Source organism: Hypanus sabinus, chromosome 11 (genome assembly GCF_030144855.1).
Source record: "Hypanus sabinus isolate sHypSab1 chromosome 11, sHypSab1.hap1, whole genome shotgun sequence".
Taxonomy (NCBI): domain Eukaryota; kingdom Metazoa; phylum Chordata; class Chondrichthyes; order Myliobatiformes; family Dasyatidae; genus Hypanus; species Hypanus sabinus.
Genome location: NC_082716.1, coordinates 766,048 through 788,870, shown reverse-complemented (window position 1 = coordinate 788,870; position 22,823 = coordinate 766,048). Strand labels below are relative to the sequence as shown.

Genomic DNA, 22,823 nt, shown 5'->3' with positions numbered 1-22,823 from the left:
TTGTGGGGGTGTGGAATGCACTGTCTCGGAAGGCAGAGGATTGGTTGGCAGACAGGAAGCAAAGAGTGGGAGTAAAGAGGACCTTTTCAGAATGGCAGGCAGTGACTAGTGGAGTAACGCAAGGCTTAGTGCTGGGACCCCAGTTGTTTACAATATATATTAATGATTTAGACGAAGGAATTAAATGGAGCATCTCCAAGTTTGTGGATGACACGAAGCTGGGCGGCAGTGTTAGCTGTGAGGAGTATGCTAAGAGGATGCAGGGTGACTTGGAAAGGTTAGATGAGTGGGCAAATTCATGACAGATGCATTTTAATGTGGATAAACATGAGGTTATCCACTTTGGAGGCAAGAACAGGAAAACAGGTTATTATCTGAATGGTGGCCGTTTAGGAAAAGGGGAGATGCAACGAGACCTGGGTGTCATTGTACACCAGTTATTGAAAGTGGGCATGCAGGTACAGCAGGTGGTGAAAAAGGCGAATGATATGTTGGCATTCATAGCAAGAGGATTCGAGTAGAAGAGTGGGGAGGTTCTACTGCAGTTGTACAAGGCCTTGGTGAGACCGCACCTAGAATATTGTGTGCAGTTTTGGTCCCCTAATCTGAGGAAAGACATTCTTGCCATAGAGGGAGTACAGAGAAGGTTCATCAGATTGATTCCTGGGATGGCAGGACTTTCATATGAAGAAAGATTGGATCGACTAGGCTTATACTCACTGGAATTTATAAGATTGAGGGGGGAAGTTAAGAGGAAGTTAGATATGGCCCTTGTGGCTGAAGGGATCAGTGGGTATGGAGAGAAAGCAGGTACAGGGTTCTAAGTTGGATGATCAGCCATGATTATACTGAATGGCGGTGCAGGCTCAAAGGGCCGAATGGCCTACTCCTACACCTATTTTCTATGTTTCTACGTAATACTATGTGCTTTAAGTTTGCACACTAATCTCCTGTGTGGGATCTTGTCAAAAGCCTTTTGAAAATCCAAATATACCACATCCACTGGTTCTCCCCTATCCACTTTACTAGTTACATCCTCAAAAAATTCTATAACATTCGTCAGGCATGATTTTCCTTTCACAAATCCATGCTGACTTTGTCCGATGATTTCACCTCTTTCCAAATGTGATGTTATTACATCTTTGATAACCGACTCTAGCATTTTCCCCACCACCGATGTCAGGCTAACGGGTCTATAATTCCTCGGTTTCTCTCTCCCTCCTTTTTAAAAAGTGGGGTTACATTAGCCACCCTCCAATCCTCAGGAACTAAGCCAGAATCTAAGGAGTTTTGAAAAATTATCCCTAATGCATCCACTATTTCTTGGGCTACTTCCTTAAGCATTCTGGGATGCAGACCATCTGGCCCTGGGGATTTATCTGCCTTTAATCCCTTCAATTTACCTAACACCACTTCCCTACTAACATGTATTTCCCTCAGTTCCTCCATCTCACTAGACCCTCGGTCCCCTACTATTTCCAGAAGATTATTTATGTTCTCCTTAGTGAAGACAGAACCAAAGTAGTTATTCAATTGGTCTGCCATGTCCTTGTTCCCCATCAATTCATCTGTTTCTGACTGTAAGGGACCTACATTTATCTTAACCAATCTTTTTCTTTTCACATATCTATAAAAGCTTTTACAGTCAGTTTTTAAGTTCCCTGCCAGCTTTCTCTCATAATCTTTTTTCCCTTTCCTAATTAAGTCCTTTGTCCTCCTCTGCTGATCTCTGATTTCTGCCAGTCCTCAGGTGTGCCTCTCTTTCTGGCTAATTTGTATGTTTCTTCTTTGGACTTGATACTATCCCTAATTTCCCTTGTCAGCCACGGGTGCACTACCTTCCCTGGTTTATTCTTTTGCCAAACTGGGATGAACAATTGTTGTAGTTAATCCATGCGATCTTTAAATGCTTGCCATTGCATATCCACCGTCAACCCTTTAAGTATCATTTGCCAGTCTATCTTAGCTAATTCACATCTCATACCTTCAAAGTTACTCTTCTTTAAGTTCAGAACCTTTGTTTCTAAATTAACTATGTCACTCTCCATCTTAATGAAGAATTCCACCATATTATGATCACTCTTACCCAAGGGGCCTTGCACGACAAGATTGCTAACTAACCCTTCCTCATTGTTCAATACCCAATCTAGAATGGCCTGCTCTCTAGTTGGTTCCTCGACAGGTTGGTTCAGAAAACCATCCCACATACATTCCAAGAAATCCTCTTCCTCAGCACCCTTACCAATTTGGTTCACCCAATCTATATGTAGATTGAAGTCACCCATTATAACTGCTGTTCCTTTATTGCACGCATTTCTAATTTCCTGTTTAATGCCAGACCCAACCTCACTACTACTGTTAGTCCCTAGATGTTGAGCTCCTATCCTTGGTCACCCTGGTGCCATGTCTCTGTGATCCCAACTATATCATATTCATTAATAACTATCTGCACATTCAATTCATCCACCTTGTTATGAATGCTCCTTGCTTTAAAACACAAAGCCTTCAGGCTTGTTTTTACAACACTCTTAGCCCTTATACAATTGTGTTGAAAAAGTGGCCCTTTTTGATTTTTGCCCTGGATTTGCCTGCCTGCCACTTTTACTTTTCACCTTACTACTTTTTGCTTCTACCCTCATTTTACACACCTCTGTCTCTCTGCATTTGTTCCCATCCCCCTGCCACATTAGTTTAAATCCTCCTGAACAGCAGTAGTAAATGCTCCCCCTAGGACATTGGTTCCAGTCCAGTCCAGGTGCAGACCGTCCTGTTTGTACTGGTCCCACCTCCCCCAGAACTGGTTCCAATGCCCCAGAAAATTGAATCCCTCCCCCTTGCACTATTTTTCAAGCCACATATTCATCTGAAATATCCTCCTATTTCTACTCTGACTAGCATGTGGAACTGGTAGTAATCCAGAGATTATTATTTTTGTGGTTCTACTTTTTAGTTTATCTCCTAACTCTCTAAATTCACCTTGTAGGACCTCATCCCGTTTTTTTACCTATATTGTTGGTACCTATGTGCACCACGACCACCGGCTGTTCGTTCACCCTCCCACTCCAGAATGTCCTGCAGCCGCTCAGAGACATCCTTGACCCTTGCACCAGGGAGGCAACATACCATCCTGGAGTCTCGTTTGTGGCCGCAGAAACACCTATCTATTCCCCTTACAATCGAATCCCCTATCACTATAGCCCTCGCACTCCTTTTCTTTCCCTCCTGTGCCGCAGAGCCACCCACGCTGCAATGAACTCGGCTGCTGCTGCCTTCCCGTGATGAGACACCTCCCCCAACAGTGTCCAAAACAGTATATCTGTTTAGGAGGGAGATTACCTCAGGGGACTCCTGCACTACCTGCCTACTGCTACGCTGTCTAGTGGCCACCCCTTCCCTTTCTGCCTGTGTAGCCCTTACCTGCGGTGTGGCCAACTCACTGAACGTGCTATTCACGACTTTCTCAGCATCGCGGATGCTCCAGTATGAATCCAATCGCAGCTCCAGCTGCTCAATGCGGTCTGCCAGGAGCTGCAGCTGGACACATTTCCTGCACACATAGTCCTCAGTGACACTGGAAGTATCTCTGATTTCCCACATGCTGCAGGATGAACAAACCATGGGGCCGATCTCAGTGGACTGAGCCTATCACTCCAGTTCCTATCCCTTTGCCAAATTAGTTTAAACCCTCCTCAACAACTCTAGCAAACCTGCCTACAAGGATATTAGTCCCCTTGGGTTCAAGTGTAACTCATCCCTTTTAGTACAGGTCATATCTTCAATGGAAGAGATCCCAATGATCCAGAAATATGAACCCTGACCCTACACCAATTCTACAGCCATGCATATATCTGCCAAATCATCCTATTATTAATCTCACTGGTGCATGGCACAGGAAACAATCTAGAGATTACTAGCCTGGAAGTTCTGCTTTTCAGCTTTCAACCAAACTCCCTATTTTTTCCGCTTCAGAACCTCCTCTCATTTCCTACCTATGTTGTTGCTGCTAATATGGACCATGACTTCTGGCTGTTCACCATCCCTCTTTAGAATGCTGTGGACCTGATCTGAGTCACCCTTGACCCTGGCACCAAGAAGGCAACATACCATCCAGGCGTTTTTATCACGTCCACAGATTTTCCAGGCTGCTCCCCTAGATATCTAATCCCCTATTATTATGCTCTCCTCTTCTATCCCCTTCCCTTCTGAGCCACAGGCCTATTTGCTGTTGTTCTCTCGGGTAGGATGTTCCCCACAGCAGAAACAAAAATGGTAGACCTATCATAGAGGGAAATGGCTACAGGGTACTCTGCCCTGGCTGCCATGACAGTCACCCAGGTACCTGCCTCCTGCAATTTAGGAGTGACTACCTCCCTATAGCTCCTATCTATCACCTCCTCATTCTTTTGAAAGGTCATCCAACTGCAGTTCCAGTTCCTTAACACATTCTCTAAAGAACTGCAGCTTAGTGCACCTGGTACAGATGTGATTACCTGGGAGATTGGAGTTCTCCCAAACTTTCCACATCTCGCACAAATAACATACCAGTACCTCTGAACACTAGCTATGTACTACCAGAAAAAAATAAACTTATTAGAAACTTTCTTAGAACCTCCACCTGTGCTTGCACAAGCCTGTTCTCGCCTGTCTATTGAGCCAAAGCCAGACCAGTCTAACGCTAGCACAATCACACTGTAACTGCTTCAACAATGTCCATTTTACTTAAATGCCCTTTCTTTTTATTTGACTCAAAAAAAGCTCATTCCTGATGAGACAAGCAGCTTTCAAAAGGCTCTCACCCTGTAAGATGTCTCTCTTACTCACTTCTTCAAACAATGAATCACTCTCAACGAGACTTGCAGTTTTCAAAAGGCTCCCTGAGACAATATTGTTGTTTATGAGGGATTTAGACAAACATGTGGACAGGTGGGGAATACAGGGATATAGACCATGTGCAAGCAAATGAGATTAGCTTAAACTGGCAGCAAGCTAGGAGTAGAATCAGAATCAGAATTAAATTCAATATCACTGACATCAGGCCAAAGAGCCTGTTGCTGATCAATGTTCCATCTTCTGTGTAAATCCGAGTGGCTGATTGTGACCTTTCTCAGGAGCTGAAGGAGAAGATGAAGGAGATGCTGCCATTAATTCCTGTGCTGGAACAATACAAAACAGACAGCAAGCTAATCCTACAGTTCAAAGAGGAGGTGAAGAACCTGTCAGCAGTTTTGACAGGAATCCAGGAGGAAATCGGGGCTTACGACTATGAAGAACTTCAGCGCAGGGTGTTGAACCTGGAGGCCAGACTCCAAGACTGTGTGAAGAAACTCTGTGAGTTCACCTTTCTCTGTTGAAACCTGTGCTCATTGGTGAAGGGACCTAGCCAAGTACCATCACAGTAAACTGAGGATTGCATAGTCACAGAATCATAGTGTCTTAGTAGAGACACAATCCCTTGTACACTGACTCTTCATGATCCCATTTTGTTAGATCAGAAGGACTTAAGACCTAGGAGCAGAATTAGGCCATTTGGCCCATCACCTATCAAGTTTGCTCCACCCTTCTGTCTTGGCTAATTTATCAACCCACTCAACTCCATTCTCCTACCTTCTCCCCAGAACCTTTGAACCCCTGATTAATGAAGAACCTATCAATCTCTACTTTAAATATACCTAATGACTTGTCCTGAATATCTGTCAGTGGCAAAGAAATCCAGAGATTCACCATCCTAAGGCTGAAGAAATGTATCCTCTTCTCTCTTCTGAGGATACATCAGCATCAGAAACATCATTTCCAAAATCACTCTATCTAGATCCTTCAATATCCAATAGGGTTCAGTGTGATCCCCCTTCAGTCATTAAACTCCAGCGAGTACACACCCAGAGCCATTAAATGTAACTCATGTGTTAACCCTTGCATTACCATAATCATTTTTGTGAACCTCCTCTACAATCTCTCCAATGGGAACATATACTTCCATAGATAAAGGGCCCAAAACTGCTCACAATACTCCAAGTATGGTCTGACCCATGCCTAATGAAACCTCAACATTACATCCTTGTTCTTATATTCAAATCCTCTTGAAATGGATGCTACATTCAATTTGACCACAAGACCATAAGATATAGGAGCAGACTTAGATCATTTGGCCCCTCAAGTCGGCTCTACCATTTCATCATGGCTATCTATTTTCCCTCTCAATCCCAATCTCCTGCCTTCTCCCTGTATCCTTTCATGCCCTGATTAATCAATAATATATCAACCTCTGCTTTAAATATGCTCAATGACTTGGCCTCCAAAGCCGCCTGTGGCAATGAATTGCTAAAGCAATTCCTTCTCTTCTCCATTCTAAAAGGACACCCCTGTATTCTGAGGCTGTATCCTCTGGTCTGAGACTCTTCTGCCAAAGGAAACATTGTCTCCATATCCATTCCATTGATGCTTTTCAACATTCGATAGGTTTCAGTGAGGTCACCCTACATTCTTCTGAATTCCAGTGAGTAGAGGCCCAGAGCCATCAAACACTCCTCATACGACAAGCCTTACAAACCTGGAATCATTTTCACGAACCTCCTGTGAACCATCTCCAATGTAAGCACATCCTTTCTCGAGATGAGGCAAGGTAGGTTTAACTGTGTTAATTGCACAAAGTGAGTAGTACGTGTGTGCAGCCAGTTTTCTGAGCTTGATGTCAGATGTGGGAGGTCCTGGAGTCTTCCAGCCTTCCAGATGGCCTTATCTGCACTCAGTGTGTGAAGCTGCAGCTCCTGAGGGACCACATTAGGGAACTGGAGATGCAGGTCGATGACCTTCGCCTGGTCAGGGAGAACAAGAAGGTGATAGAAAGTAGTAATACGCAGGTGGTCACACCGGGGTCACTGGAGACAGACAAGTGGGTCACAGTCAGGAGGGGGAACCAACCACTCTCTGAGTGATCATAATCCATACTCTCTAAACCAGGCAGCATCCTGATAGATCTCCTCTGTACCCTTTCCAATGCTTCCACATCCTTTCCTATAGTGAGGCGACCAGAACTGGACACAGTACTCCAAGTGTGGCCTAACTAGAATTTTATAGAGCTGCATCATTACATCATGTCTCTTAAACTCTATCCCTTGACTTATGAAAGCTAACACCCCATAGGCTTTCTTAACTACCCTATCTACCTGCGAGGCAACTTTCAGTGATCTGTGGACATGTACCCCCAGATCCCTCTGTTCCTCCACACTACCAAGTATCCTGCCATTTACTTTGTACTCTGCCTTGGAGTTTGTCCTTCCAAAGTGTACCTCACATTTCTCCGGGTTGAACTCCATCTGCCACTGCTCAGCCCACTTCTGCATCCTATCAATGTCTCTCTGCAATCTTCGCCAATCCTCTACACTACCTACAACACCACCAACCTTTGTGTTGTCTGCAATCTTGCCAACCCACCCTTCTACCCCTCCCCCCACATCCAGGTCGTTGATAAAAATCACGAAAAGTAGAGGTCCCAGAACAGATCCTTGTAGGACACCACTAGTCACAACCCTCCAATCTGAATGTACTCCCTCCACCACTACCCTCTGCCTTCTGCAGAGAAGCCAATTCTGAATCCATCTGGCCAAACTTCCCTGGATCCCATGCCTTCTGACTTTCTGAATAAGCCTACTGTGTGGAACCTTGTCAAATGCCTTACTAAAATCCATGTAGATCACATCCACTGCACTACCCTCACCTATATGCCTGGTCACCTCCTCAAAGAACTCTATCAGGCTTGTTCAGCATGATCTGCCCTTCACAAAGCCATGCTGACTGTCCCTGATCAGACCATGATTCTCTAAATGCCCATAGATCCTATCTCTAAGAATCTTTTCCAACAGTTTTCCCACCACAGACGTAAGGCTCACTGGTCTATAATTACCCGGACTATCCCTACTACCTTTTTTCAACAAGGGGACAACATTCGCCTCCCTCCAATCCTCCGGTACCATTCCCGTGGACAATGAGGACATAAAGATCCTAGCCAGAGGCTCAGCAATCTCTTCCCTCATCTCATGGAGCAGCCTAGGGAATATTCCATCAGGCCCCAGGGACTTATCCGTCCTAATGTATTTTAACAACTCCAACACCTCCTCTCCCTTAATATTAACATGCTCCAGAACATCAACCTCACTCATATTGTCCTCAACGTCATCAAGTTCCCTCTCATTTGTGAATACCGAAGAGAAGTATTCATTGAGGACCTCGCTCACTTCCACAGCCTCGAGGCACATCTTCCCAATTTTATCTCTAATTGGTCCTACCTTCACTCCTGTCATCCTTTTGTTCTTCACATAATTGAAGAATGCCTTGGGGTTTTCCTTTACCCTACTCGCCAAGGCCTTCTCATGCCCCCTTCTTGCTCTTCTCAGCCCCTTCTTAAGCTCCTTTCTTGCTATCCTTTATTCCTCAATAGACCCATCTGATCCTTGCTTCCTAAACCTCATGTATGCTGCCTTCTTCCACCTGACTAGATTTACCACTTCATTTGTCACCCATCGTTCCTTCATCCTACCATTCTTTATCTTCTTCACTGGGACAAATTTATCCCTAACATCCTGCAAAAGATCCTTAAACATCGACCACGTGTCCATAGTACATTTCCCTAAAAAAGCATCATCCCAATTTGCACCCACAAGTTCTAGCCTTATAGCCTCATAATTTGCCCTTCCCCAATTAAAAATTTGCCATCCTCTCTGATTCTATCCTTTTCCATGATAATGCTAAAGGTCAGGGAGCGGTGATCACTGTCCCCCAGATGCTCACCCACTGACAGATCTGTGACCTGACCCGGTTTGTTACCTAATACTAGATCTAGTATGGCATTCCCCCTGGTCGGTCTGTCAACATACTGTGACAGGAATCCATCCTGGACACACTTAACAAACTCTGCCCCATCTAAACCTTGGAACTAAACAAGTGCCAATCAATATTAGGGAAGTTAAAGTCACCCATGATAACAACCCTGTTATTTTTGCACGTTTCCAAAATCTGTCTCCGTCTGCTCCTCGGTATCTCTGCTGCTACCAGGGGGCCTATAGAATACCCCAGTAGAGTAACTGCTCCCTTCCTGTTCCTGACCTCTACACATACTGATTCAAAAGAGGATCCTGCTACATTATCCACCCTTTCTGCAGCTGTAATAGTATCCCTGACTAGTAATGCCACCCCTCCTCCCCTTCCCCCCCCCCCATCCTTTTTAAAGCACTGAAATCCAGGAATATTGAGAATCCATTCCTGCCCTGGTGCCAGCCAAGTCTCCGTAATGGCCACTACATCATAATTCCATGTATATATCCAAGCTCTCAGTTCATCAACTTTGTTCCTGATGCTCCTTGCATTGAAGTACACACATTTTAGCCCTTCTACCTTACTACCTTTATACCCTTTATTCTGCTTCTTTTTCCTGAAAGCCTCTCTATATGTTACATCGGGCTTTACTCCATGCACTTCTTTCACTGCTCTTTCAGTAATTTCAGGGGAAGAGTCAGGTACTAGAGAGTACCCATGTGGCTGTACCCCATGACAATAAGTACTCCTGTTTGAATACTGTTGGGGGGAACACCCTACCTGGGGGAAGTGACAGTGGCCATGCCTCTGGCACAGAGTCAGGCCTTATGGCTCAGAAGGGTAGGGAAAGGAAAAGGAAGGCTGTAGTGATAGGGGACTCTATAGTCAGGGAGTCAGACAGGCAATTCTGTGGATGCAGGAAAGAAACTCGGATGGTAGTTTGCCTCCCGGGTGCCAGGGTCTGGGATGTTTCAGATTGCATCCAAGATATCCTGCAGTGGGAAGGAGAACAGCCAGAGGTTGTGGTACATAGTGGTACCAAAGACATAGGTAGGAAAAGCGAAGAGGTCCTGAAAAAATTCTACAGGGAGTTGGGTAGGAAGTTGAGAAGCAAGACAGCAAAGGTGTAGTAATTTTGGGATTACTGCCTGTGTCACGCAACAGTGAGAATAGGAATAGAATGAGGTGGAGGATAAATGCGTGGCTGAGGGATTGGAGCAGGGGGCAGGGATTCAGATTTCTGAATCATTGGAACCTCTTTTGGGGCAGGTGAGACCTGTACAAAAAGGACAAGTTACACTTGAATCCCAGGGGGACCAATATCCTGGCGGGGAGGTTTGCTAAGGCTACTGGGGAGAGTTTAAACAAGAATTGTTGGGGGGTGGGAACTGAACTGAAGAGACTGGGAAAGAGGAGGTTGGCTCACAAATAGAGAAAGCTTGTAAACAGTGCGAAAGGGAGGATAGGCAGGTGATAGAGAAGAGCTCAGACTGAAGGAGGCCATGGAGGGGTTATCTACAGAGTCTCTGTGGGTAGAGGTTAAGAACAGGAAGGGGGTCAGTAACTTTACTGGGTGTTTCTTATAGTCTGCCCAATAGTAACAGGGATATTGAGGAGCAGGTAGGGAAACAGATCCTGGAAAGGTGTAATAATAACAGAGTTGTTGTGATGGGAGATTATAATTTCCCAAATATCAATTGGCATCTCCCTAGAGCAAGGGTTTTAGATGGGGTGGAGTTTGTTAAGAGTGTTCAGGAAGGTTTCTTGACACAATATGCAGATAAGGCTTCAAGAGGAGAGGCTGTACTTGACCTGGTATTGGGAAATGAACCTGGTCAGGTGTTAGGTCTCTCAGTGGAAGAGCATTTTGGAGATAATGATCATAATTCTATCTCCTTCACAATAGCATTGGAGAGAGATAGGAACAGACAAATTTAAAAAGTGTTTAATTGGAGTAAGGGGAATTATAAGGCTATCAGGAAAGAAATTGGAAGCTTAAATTGGAAACAGCTGTTCTCAGGGAAAAGTACAGAAGAAATGTGGCAAATGTTCAGGGGATATTTGTGCGGAGTTCTGCATAGGTACATTCCAATGAGGCAGGGAAGTTATGGCAGGGTACAGGAACCGCGGTGTACAAAGGCTGTAATAAATCTAGTCAAGAAGAAAAGAAAAGCTTACAAAGGGATCGGAAGATTAACAGGAAGGAGGTTAAAAAGGAAATTAGGAGAGCCAGAAGGGGCCATGAGAAGGCCATGGTGGGCAGGATTAAGTTAAACCCCAAGGCATTCTACAAGTGTGTGAAGAGCAAGAGGATAAGACATGAAACAATAGGACCTATCAAATGTGGCAGTGGGAAAATGTGTATGGAACCAGAGGAAACAGCAGAGGTACTTAATGAATACTTTACTTCAGTATTCACTGTGGAAAAGGATATTGGTGATAGTAGTGATGACTTGCAGCAGACTGAAAAGCTTGAGCATGTAGATATTAAGAAAGAGGATATGCTGCAGCTTTTGGAAAGCATCAAGTTGGATAAGTCGCCGGGACTGAACGAGATGTACCCCAGGCTACTGTGGGAGGTGAGGGAGGAGATTGTTGAGCCTCTGGCGATGATCTTTCCATCATCAATGGGGATGGGGGAGCTTCAGGAGGATTGAAGGGTTGTGGATGTTGTTTCTTTATTCAAGAAAGGAGGTAAAGATAGCCCAGGAAATTATAGACCAGTGAGCCTTACCTCAGTGGTTGGTAAGTTGATGGAGAAGATCCTGAGAGGCAGGATTTATGAACATTTGGAGAGGTATAATATGATTAGGAATAGTCAGCATGGCTTTGTCAAGGACAGGTCGTGCCTTACGAGACTGATTGATTTTTTTGAGGATGTGACTAAACACATTGATGAAGGAAGAGCAGTAGATGTACTGTATATAGATTTCAGCAAGGCATTTGATAAGGTACCCCATGCCAGGATTATTGAGAAAGTAAGGAGGCATGGGATCCAAGGGGACGTTGCTTTGTGGATCTAGATCTGGCTTGCCCACAGAAGGCAAAGAGTGGTTATAGACTGGTCATATTCTGCATGGAGGTCTGTGACCAGTGGCGTTCCTAAGGGATCTGTTCTGGGACCCTTACTCTTCGTGATTTATATAAATGACCTGGATGAGGAAATGAAGAGATGGGTTAGCAAGTTTGCTGATGACACAAAGGTTGGAGGTGTTGTGGATAGTGTGGAGGGCTGTCAGAGGTTACAGTGGGACATTGATAGGATGCAAAACTAGGCTAAGAAGTGGCAGATGGAGTTCAACCCAGATAAGTGTGAAGTGGTTCATTTTGGTAGGTCAAATATGATGGCAGAATATAGTATTAATGGCAAGACTCTTGGCAGTTTGGAGGATCAGAGGGATCTTGGGGTCCGAGTCAATAGGACGCTCAAAGCAGCTGCGCATGTTGACTCTGTGATTAAGAACGCATGTGGTGTATTGGCCTTCATCAATTGTGGAATTGAATTTAGGAACCAAGAGGTAATGTTAAAACCATAGAATCATAGAACATTACAGCACAGTACAGGCCCTTCAGCCCTCCATGTTGTGCCGACCCATATAATCCTTAAAAAAAAGTACTAAACACACACTATACCATAACCCTCTATTTTTCTTTCATCAATGTGCCTGTCCAAGAGGCTGTTAAATACCTCTATTGTTTTAGCCTCCACCACCATCCCTGGCAAGTCATTCCAGGCACTCACAACCCTCTATGTAAAAAAAAAAAACTCACCCCTGATGTCTCCCACTAAACTTCCCTCCCTTAATTTTGTACATATGTCCTATATGTTGCAGCTATATAGGACCCTGGTCAGACCCCATTTGGAGTACTGTGCTCAGTTCTGGTCACCTCACTACAGGAAGCATGTGGAAACCATAGAAAGGGTGAAGAGGAGATTTACAAGGATGTTGCCTGGATTGGGGAGCATGCCTTAATGAGAATAGGTTGAGAGTTGAGTGAACTCGGTCTTTTCTCCTTGGAGCAATAGATGAAGAGTGACCTGATAGAGGTGTATAAGATGATGAGAGGCATTGATCGTGTGGATAGTCAGAGGCTTATTCCCAGGGCTGAAATGATTGCCACAAGAGGACACAGGTTTAAGGTGCTGTGGAGTAGGTACGGAGGAGATGTCAGGGGTAAGTTTTTTATGCAGGGAGTGGTGAGTACGTGGAATGGGCTGCCAGTAACGGTGGTGGAGGCAGATACGATAGGATCTTTTAAGAGACTTTTGGATAGGTACATGGAGCTTAGTAAAATAGAGGGCTATGGGTAAGCCTAGTAATTTCTAAGGTTGGGACATGTTCGGCACAACTTTGTGGGCCAGAGGGTCTGTATTGTGCTGTAGGTTTTCTATGTTTCTTTGATAAGGGGCACAAAACTGCTCTCAATACTCGGTGTTTTATAAATTCTTTGCTTTTATATTCTAGTCCCCTCGAAAAGAATGCTAACATCACATTTGCCTTCCTCACCACCTTTATGAAAATTCCCAAATCCCTTTGCACCTCAGATTTTTGAATTTTCTCTTTATTTAGAAAATAGTCTATATAGAAACACAGAACACAGAGAACCTACAATACAGGCCCTTCAAACCACAATGCTGTGCTGAACATGTACTTACTTTAGAAATTACCTCAGGTTACCCATAGCCCTCTGTAGCCCTGGAATATTGTGTACAGCTTTGGTCTCCAGATTTAAGGAAGGACATTCTGGCAGTTGAGGAAGAGCAGCGTAGATTCACTAGGTTGATTCCTGGGATGGCATGGCTGTCTTACGCAGAGAGATTGGAGAGATTGGGCTTGTACACGCTGGAATTGAGGAGATTGAGAGGGGATCTGATTGAAACGTTTAAGATAATTAAAGGATTTGATAGGATTGAGGCAGGAAATATGTTCCAGATGTTGGGAGAGTCCAGTACCAGAGGGCATGGATTGAGAATAAGAGGTCAGTTATTTAAAACAGAGTTGAGGAAGAGCTTCTTCTCCCAGAGAGTTGTGGAGGTGTGGAACGCACTGCCTCGGAAGACGGTGGAGGCCAATTCTCTGGATGCTTTCAAGAAGGAGCTGGATAGATATCTGATGGATAGGGGAATCAAGGGATATGGGGACAAGGCAGGGACTGAGTATTGATAGTGAATGATCAGCCATGATCTCAGAATGGCGGTGCAGACTCGAGGGGCCAAATGGTCTACTTCTGCACCTATTGTCTATTGTCTATTGTTTTTCTAAGCTCCATGTACCCTTTTATTTTGCATACCAAAGTGTATGGCCATACACTTCCTGACACTATATTCCATCTGCCACTTCTTTGTCCATTCTCCTAATCTGTTAAAATCTTTCTGTAGTCGTCCACTCATTCCTCATTTCACCTATCTTCATATCGTCCACAAACTTGGCCACAAAGCTATTAATTCTGTCATCAAAGTCATTAACATTGTAAAAAAAAAGTGGCCCCAACACAGACCCCTGTGGCAACCCACTAGTCACCAGTAGCCAACCAGAAAAGGCTCCAATTATACCCAGTCTTTGCTTCCTGCCAATCAGTAAAAGCTCTATCCATGCTAGTATCTGTCCTATAATACCATGGGTTCTAAACTATTTAAGCAGACTCATGTATGGCACCTTGTGAAAAGCCTTCTGAAAATCCAAGTAAATGACATCCACTGTCTCTCCTTTGTCCACACTGCTTGTTACTTCCTTGAAGAACTCTGACAGATTTGTCAGGCAAGATTTTCCTTCACAGAAACCATGCTAATTTTGACTTACTTTATCATTAGTCTCCAAGTACCTTGAAACCTCATCTTAACAATACACTCCTACACTTTCCCAACCACTGAGATAAATCTAACTGGCTTATAATTTCCATTCTTTTGTCTTCCTCCCCTCTTAAAGAGTGGTGCAACATTTGCAATCTTCCAGTCCTCCAGGACCATGCTAGAATCAAGTGATTCCTGAAAGACCATGACCAATGCATCCATTATCACCTCAGCAACCTCTCTCAGCACTCTGGAATGTAGTCCTTCTGGTTCAGGTGACTTATCCACCTTAAGACCTTTGAGTTTGCCAAGCACATTTTTCTTTGTAATAGCAATGGCACTCACTCCTGCTCCCTGACAGTCACGGACCTCTGACACACTGCTAGTGTCTTCCACAGTGAAAAAAAATGCAAGGTTCTCATAAAGTTCATCTGTTATTTCTTTGTCCACCATTGCTACTTGGGCAGCATCATCTTTCAGTGGTCGAATATCAACTCTCACCTTTTAACTCTTGATATAACTGAAAAAACCTTTGGTCTCCTGCTTTATTTTATTGGCTAGTCTGTTCATTGTTTCCCTTCTTATAGCTTTTTTTGTTGCCTTTTGTTGGATTTTAAAATCTTCCCAATCATCCAACTTCCCACTCACTTTTGTTACCTTATATGCCCTTTCCTAGGCTTTTATGCAGTCCTTAACTTCCTTGTTAGCCACAGTTGCCTACCCCTGGCATTTGAGAACTTCTTCCTCTGTGGGACATATCTTTCCTGTGCTTTGTGAACTATTTCCAGAAACTTCAGCCATCTCTGCTGTGCCATCATCCACACCAGAATCGTTCAGAAGTCAACCTACACAAGCTCATGCCTCTGTAATTCCCCTCATTCCATTGTGATACTAATACATGTGACTTGTGCTTCTCCCTCTCAAACTGCAGTATGAATCCAATCATATTGTGATCACTGCCTCCTTTATGTTAAGCTCCCTAATATGATCTGGGTTATTACACGATACCCAATCTAAAATAGCCTTTCCCTGAGTAGGCTCAAGCACAAGCTGCTCTAAAAAGCCATTCAACAAATTCCCTCTCTTGCGATCCAACAACAACTTAATGTTCCCAGTCTCCTTGCATTTTGAAGTTCCCCATTACAAGTGTGTCATTACCCTTATTATGTGCCCCTTCCAGCTCCCTTTACAATCTTAATCCCACATCTTGGCTACTATTTGGAAGCTTATATATGATTCCCATAACTTTTTTTTACTCTTACAATTTATTAACTCCACCCATAAAGATTCAACATTCTCTGACCCTATGTCTCCTCTTTCTAAAGATGTAATTCCATCTCTTACCAACAGAGCCTCACCACCACTTGTGCCTTCCTGCCTGTCCTTTTGATACAAAGTATATCCATTGATGTTGATTTCCCAACTATGAACTTCTTTCAGCTACAACTCAGTGATGTCCACAATGTCATACTGACCAACCTGTAATTGCACCATGAGTTTGTCCACCTTATTCCGAATGCTACATGCATTTGAATACAGCACCTTCAGTCCTAGATTCTTCGCACTTTCGAATTTTGCCTCTGTGGTACAGTTTAACTCTTTGCTCTGTCTGCATTTGTACCCCATCACTGCTTTGTCCTTCATTACATTCATATTACATATTACATCACCTGCTCAGCACTATCATGCTGCCCATCCCCCTGCCATATTAAATTATGCCACTCCCAACAGCTCTAGTAAACCTGCCTGCAAGAATATTGGTTACCCTCAGATCCAAGTCCAACCCATCCCTTTTGTCCTGGTCCCACCTGACCCAGAAAAGGTCTCACTTATCTGAATCCTTACTTCCTGCTCCAATCCTCCAGCCATGCATTTATCTGTCATCTTATTCTATTCCTATCTTCACAGTAGTGTAGCACAGCCAGCAAATTCGACATTACTACCCTTGAGGTCTTGCTTCTCAGCTTCCTTTCTAACCCTATATTCTTTTTTCAGGATCTCCTCCCTTTTTCTACTTATGTCATTAGTACCAATGAGTACCATGACTTCTGGCTACTCACCCTCTCTTTTAAGGATATTGTGGACAAGTCCAGAAATATCTCGGACCCTGGTACTTGGGAGGCAAACTACCATCCGGGTTTCCTTTTCATGTCCACAGAATCACTTATCTATCCCCCTGACTATACAGTCCCCTATTACTGCGGCCATACTCTTCAGTTCCCTACACTTTGAGCCACAGGGGCAGACTCAATGCCAGAGGCATGGTCACTGTTACATCCCACAGGTAGGTTGTCCCCCTCAACAATACTCAAAATGAAGTACTTATTGTTGAGGGACATGGCATAGGAGTGCTCCCAACGTCTAATGTTCTCCCTTCCCTCTCCTGACACCCATTTATTGGTCTCATGTTGCCTTGGGGTGACTACCTCCCTGTAGCTCCTGTTTATCACTACTTCACTTTCCCTAACAAGCCGAAGGTCATCGAGCTGCAGCTCCAGTTCCCTAACACAGACTCTAAGGAGCTGCATCTCGATGCACCTGGTGCAAACGGGAAGGCTGATAGTCTCCTGGACATCCCTCATCTGACACCCTGCACAGAACACTGGCTCTGTAGCCATACTCCCTGTACTCTCAAGATTTAAATAAGAAATAAGGAATGAATTTACCTACTTAACTTGCCTCCGCCTGTTCTCGATGAATCCTTGTAGAGCCAAAGCCTTACTACTCTGCATCAGTCTACTCTGACAAACACCACACCCACTATGTTTCACAAGCACCTTTTCCCTAGTAATGGCAACTTCACTCACTTCCATGAGGATTTTGTACTTCCAGCATACAGCTAGTGTCTTCCACAATGAAGACCAATGCAAAATACATTCAGTTGATCTACCATTTCCATTTCCATGAAGCATAACACATGTATCATTACCATAATGGAATGAAGGAAATTACAGGGGCGTGAGAGAGGAACTTGTCCAGGTGGATTGGAGTTGATGGTGGAGCAGAGATGGCTGAAGATTCTGGGAATATTTCAGAAGGCGTAAGATAGATATGTCCCACAGAGGAAGAAATTCTCAGGTAGTAGATGTAGACAACTGTAGCTGAAAAGAGAAGTTAAGGACAGCATAAAAACCAAGGAAAGGGCATATAAAGTAGCAAAAATGAGTGGGAAATTGGATGATTAGGAAGCTTTCAAAATCCAACAAAAGACAACTAAAAAAGCTATAAGAAAGGAAAAGGTGAAATATGAGAGTAGACTAGTCAATAATACGAAGTAGGATACCAAAAGTTTTTTCAGTTGTATAAAGAATAAGAGTTGATATTGGACCACTGGAAAATGATGATGATGAGGTAGTAATGGGGGACAACGAAATGCCAGATGAACTTAATGAGAACATTGCATTTTTCTTCACTGTGGAAGACTAGCAGTGTGCCAGAGGTCCATGAGGATCAGGGAGCAGGAGTGAGTGCCATTGCTATTACAAAGGAAAAGGCACCATGCAAACTCAAAGGTCTTGAGGTGGATAAGTCACCTAGACCAAATGGCCTACATCTCAGAGTCCTGTGAGTAGTTGCTAAAGAGTTAACAGATGCACTGGTCATGATCTTTCAAGAATCACTTCATTCTGGCATGCTTCCAGAGGACTGGAAGACAGCAAATGTCACTCCACTCTTTAAGAAGGCAGGACAAAAGAAAGGAAATTATAGGCCAGTTAGCCTAACCTCAGTGGTTGGGAAAATGTTGGAGTCCATTATTAAGGATGAGGTTTCAAGGTACTTGGAGAGTAATGATAAAATAAGTCAATTTCAGTATGGTTTCTTTTAAGGGAAATCTTCCCTGACAAATCTGTTAGAGTTCTTCAAGGAAGTAATGACGTAACAAGCAGAGTAGACAAAGGAGAGGAAATGGATGTCATTTACTTGGATTTTCAAAAGGCATTTGATAAGGTGCCACAAATGAGGCTGTTTAACAAGATAAAATCCTTTGGTATTACTGGAAAAATACTGGCATGGGTAGCAGAATGGCTGACAGGCAGGAGGCAGCGAATGGGAATAAAAGGGGCCTCTTCTGCTTGGCTGCCCGTGAGCAATGGTGTTCCTCAGGGGTCAGTATTGGGACCACTGCTTTTCACATTATTTGCCAATGATTTAGATAATGGAATTGATGGCTTTGTGGCAAAGTTTGCAGATGATACAAAGATAGGCGGAGGGGTAGGCAGTGCTGAAGAAGCAATACGATTGCAGCAGGACTTTGACAAATTGGAAGAATGGGCAAAAAAGTGGTAGATGGAATGAACTGTTGTGGAATGTTCGATAACATATTTTGGTAAAAGGAACAATCATGTGGACTGTTATCTAAATGGGGAGAGGTTTCAAACATCAGAGGTGCAGAGGGACTTAGGAGTCCTCATGCAAGACTTCCAGAAGATTTATTTACAGGTTGTGTCTGCAGTAAAGAAGGCAAATCCAATGTTGGCATTTATTTCAAGGAGAATAGAATATAAAAGCAAGGGGATCATGCTGAGCCTTTATAAGACACTAATCAGGCTGCACTTGGAATATTGTCAACTGTTTTGGGCCCCATATCTCAGAAAAGATGTGTTGTCATTAGAGAGAGTCTAGAGGAGGTACATGAGGATGATTTCAGGAATGAAAGGGTTATCATACGAAGAGCCTTTGGTAGCTTTGGGCTTGTGCTCATTGGAATTTAGAAGACTGCATGGGGATGTCACTGAAACATACTGAATGTTGAAAGGACTAAATAGGATGGATGTGGACAGGATGTTTCCTGTGATGGGGGGGAATCCAAAACTAGAGGGCACAGCCTCAAAATTGAGGGAAGACCCTTTAAAACAGAGGTAAGAAAGATTTTTTTTTTAGCCAGAGAGTAGTAAATTTGTGGTAGGCGGCCGTGGAGGCTATCTGTGTGTATATTTAAAGTAGAAGTTGATTGTTTCCTGATTGGTCAGGGCATCAAAGGATATAGCAAGGATGTGGGTGTATGGGGTTGAATGGGATCCGATATCAGCCATGATAGAATGGCGGAGCAGGCTCGCTGGGCTGAATGGTTTAATTCTGCTCCTATTTCTCGTGGTCTTATAACCTTATAAACCTCTATCAGATCTTTCAACTTCTTTCACTCCAAAGAAATCAAGGCAAGTTTGTCTGCCTTGTCAATATAGCGCATGCCTCTGATCCAGACAGCACCCTGTTGAACTCTTTTGCACTCTCTCCAAGGCCACGACATCCTTCCTATAGTGGGGCATCCAGAATTTTATGTAATACTCAAGATGCAGCCTAATGAGAATTTAATATAATTTCCTGACTTTTGGACTCAATGTCTCAAATAATAATGGCAGACATGCCACGTGCCTCCTTAACAGCCCTGTCAATCTTCATAGCTGCTTTCAGGGAGCTGTGAACTCTGCACATCAACACGGGCTCCCTGATGATGATTGCACATGGAAAAATACAGTGAAATGTGTCACTTGGGTTAACAAAGGAGCACTCAAGTGTCACCACACATTTCCAGCACCAAAATCACATGGCAACAACATTGAGCGGGACAACACAAACAACAACACAACAAAACAAACAAGACAATAACAGCAAAACAAGTTGCCTTTCCTTCCCTAACACCTGGCCAGTCACTCTCTGACACACCAACCGATCGGCCTCAAACATTTCTTCAGGCCTTCAAGTCACCTTTCTATCTCACTTTTCCTCCTACTTACTCCCTCACATACCGACGGGCCTCCAACATTTCAGCAGGGGAGATAGGGCCTGGTGCAGACCTGCAATGGTCACATTGAATGGTGGGCCAGCACTGAGGGGCCAAATAGCCTATTCTGTGCCCATGATCTTATGTTCTTGAGAAACCCATGTGGCTGCAGGGAGAGAACCTACAGCTTGAGAAAGCAGTGGGTATCAAAAGAGGTCTGGGTGTGGAGAGAGAGAATGATGAAAGGCTTTGTCAATTACTCTTACAGCCTGTGGCAAGTTGATGAAAATTAGTCTGCCGATCACAGTGAAGACATCCGGAACCAGGTTTGGAGCATGGATGACTGACCCTCTGGCAACACAGAGAGATGACAAGGTTAACGACGTAGGGTCAATGTGGTGGGTGAAGGCAGGGGCAGGGGAAGGAGGGGAAGGTAAAAGGGGGGAGGGGGAGGTGGAGGGGAAGGGAGTTTGTGGGAAGGAGAGGAGGGGTGTTCCTCCCCGGTGCCTGTAGTTCTCACTGTACCGTTCCTCTCCCAGGTGTGGTACATGGATGAGTGGGAGGGGAAAAGGAGGGTGTTCCTCCCTGGTGCCTGTAGTTCTCACTGTACCGTTCCTCTCCCAGGTGTGGTACACGGATGAGTGGGAGGGGAAAAGGAGGGGTGTTCCTCCCCAGTGCCTGTAGTTCTCACTGTACCGTTCCTCTCCCAGGTGTGGTACATGGATGAGTGGGAGGGGAAGAGGAGGGGTGTTCCTCCCCGGTGCCTGTAGTTCTCACTGTACCGTTCCTCTCCCAGGTGTGGTACATGGATGAGTGGGAGGGGAAGAGGAGGGGTGTTCCTCCCTGGTGCCTGTAGTTCTCACTGTACCGTTCCTCTCCCAGGTGTGGTACATGGATGGATACACAAGCAGCAAGGTAGTGCTGGAATATCAGTCCATGGCGGGCTTTGTCAGTGGGGAGGATTACAGGCAGTACCGTCTGCCCTACCCATGGGCTGGCACCAATCACCTGGTCTATAATGGCTCTCTCTACTATAACAAGTATCAGAGCAACACGCTCATCAGGTACAACTTCCAGACGAGTTCAGTACAGGCACAGCGCAGCCTAGAATACGCTGGCTTCAATAACATGTACCCCTACACCTGGGGCGGCTTCTCTGACATCGATCTCATGGCTGACGAGGGTGGGATCTGGGCTGTCTACGCGACCAACCAGAATGCAGGAAACATTGTCATCAGCCAGCTGGACACACAGACACTGGATGTGCGTCGGACCTGGAACACAGGTTACCCCAAGAGGAGTGCCGGAGAGGCGTTCATGATCTGCGGAACCCTGTACGTCACCAACTCCCACGTGACGGGTGCGAAGGTCTACTACGCATACTCCACCAAGACCTCCAGCTATGAGTATATCGACATCCCCTTCCACAATCAGTACTTCCACATCTCTATGCTGGATTACAATGCCAGAGACCGCACACTGTACGCATGGAACAATGGCCATCAAGTGCTCTTCAATGTCACCTTGTTCCATGTTATTCAGACCCAGGGAGAAATGGAGACTCCTGGGGAGCAGTAACTGGTGAAAGCCTCCAACACAAAATAAGATTTTCAAACCTTACTTTTCCTGTTGTGAGTCGTTAGTAAAATAATGCCAAGGCTTTTAACAAATCTGTATGTAAACAGTGTGACAGTTCCCATCTTAGAATGGCTGCTCTACTGGAGAAAAATTCCGTCCCTTTACCGTAGACAAGGAAACTTCAGTAAAACCAGGATAATACAGTGTGTTTGGGACCTCAGTGAATGTGGTCTTGGCTGCTGAACCAAGTAATGCAACAACTTGCAGTTATACACACTTCTAATTCACCTTTTCACGATTAAACAGCAGCATAATACATTTCTGAGACAACAGAATGAGGTTGGGAAATGGAGTCCCAATGGAGCGCACAGGAAATGGGACCACGCGAAGAGAGTGAGTCTAAAGGGAGTGGGGCCATAGCAAATTTAAAGGCTCTGGGTGAAACAGCCCAGCTGAGTTTAAAAGCTTAGGAAATTGGGCTCTGTTGTGTTTAAAATGAGTGTGGGAAACAGAGAGCCACTGTGTTTAAAGGGAGTGTAGGGAACAGGGACCCAATGTGTTTAAAGGGAGGGTGGGAAACAGGGAGCCAGTGTGCTTAAAGGGAGTGTGGGGAACAGGGTGTCAGTGTATTTATAGGGTGTGAGGGGAACAAGGATCCAGTGTGTTTAAAGGGAATGTAGGAAACAGGACCAGTATGTTCAAATGGAGTGTGTGAAACAGAGCTGCTGCATTTAAAATGAGTGTGGGAAACAGGGAGTCAGTCTATTTAGGGAATGTAGGAAACTGAGCCAGTGTATTTACAGAGAGTGTGGGTAACAGAGAGCCAGTGTGTTTAAAGGGGTTGTGGGGAACTGGGAGCCAGTGTGTTAAAGGAATTGTGGGGAACCAGAGGCCAGTGTGTTTAAAGTGCTTGTAAAAAACAGA

General features: G+C 44.5%; 1 protein-coding gene across 1 annotated transcript in view; it reads left to right on the top strand.

The window, feature by feature from the left end:
* The window catches only part of olfm3a (olfactomedin 3a), a 43,965-nt gene extending 22,066 nt beyond the window's left edge, over nt 1-21,899 (top strand). Inside the window, exons 3-5 of the mRNA XM_059983545.1 lie at nt 5,109-5,328; nt 20,590-20,696; nt 21,204-21,899. Of these exons, the coding sequence (XP_059839528.1) occupies nt 5,109-5,328; nt 20,590-20,696; nt 21,204-21,899 (1,023 nt within the window). The remainder of the gene's footprint in view (nt 1-5,108; nt 5,329-20,589; nt 20,697-21,203) is intronic.
* The last annotated feature ends 924 nt before the right edge of the window (nt 21,900-22,823 follow it).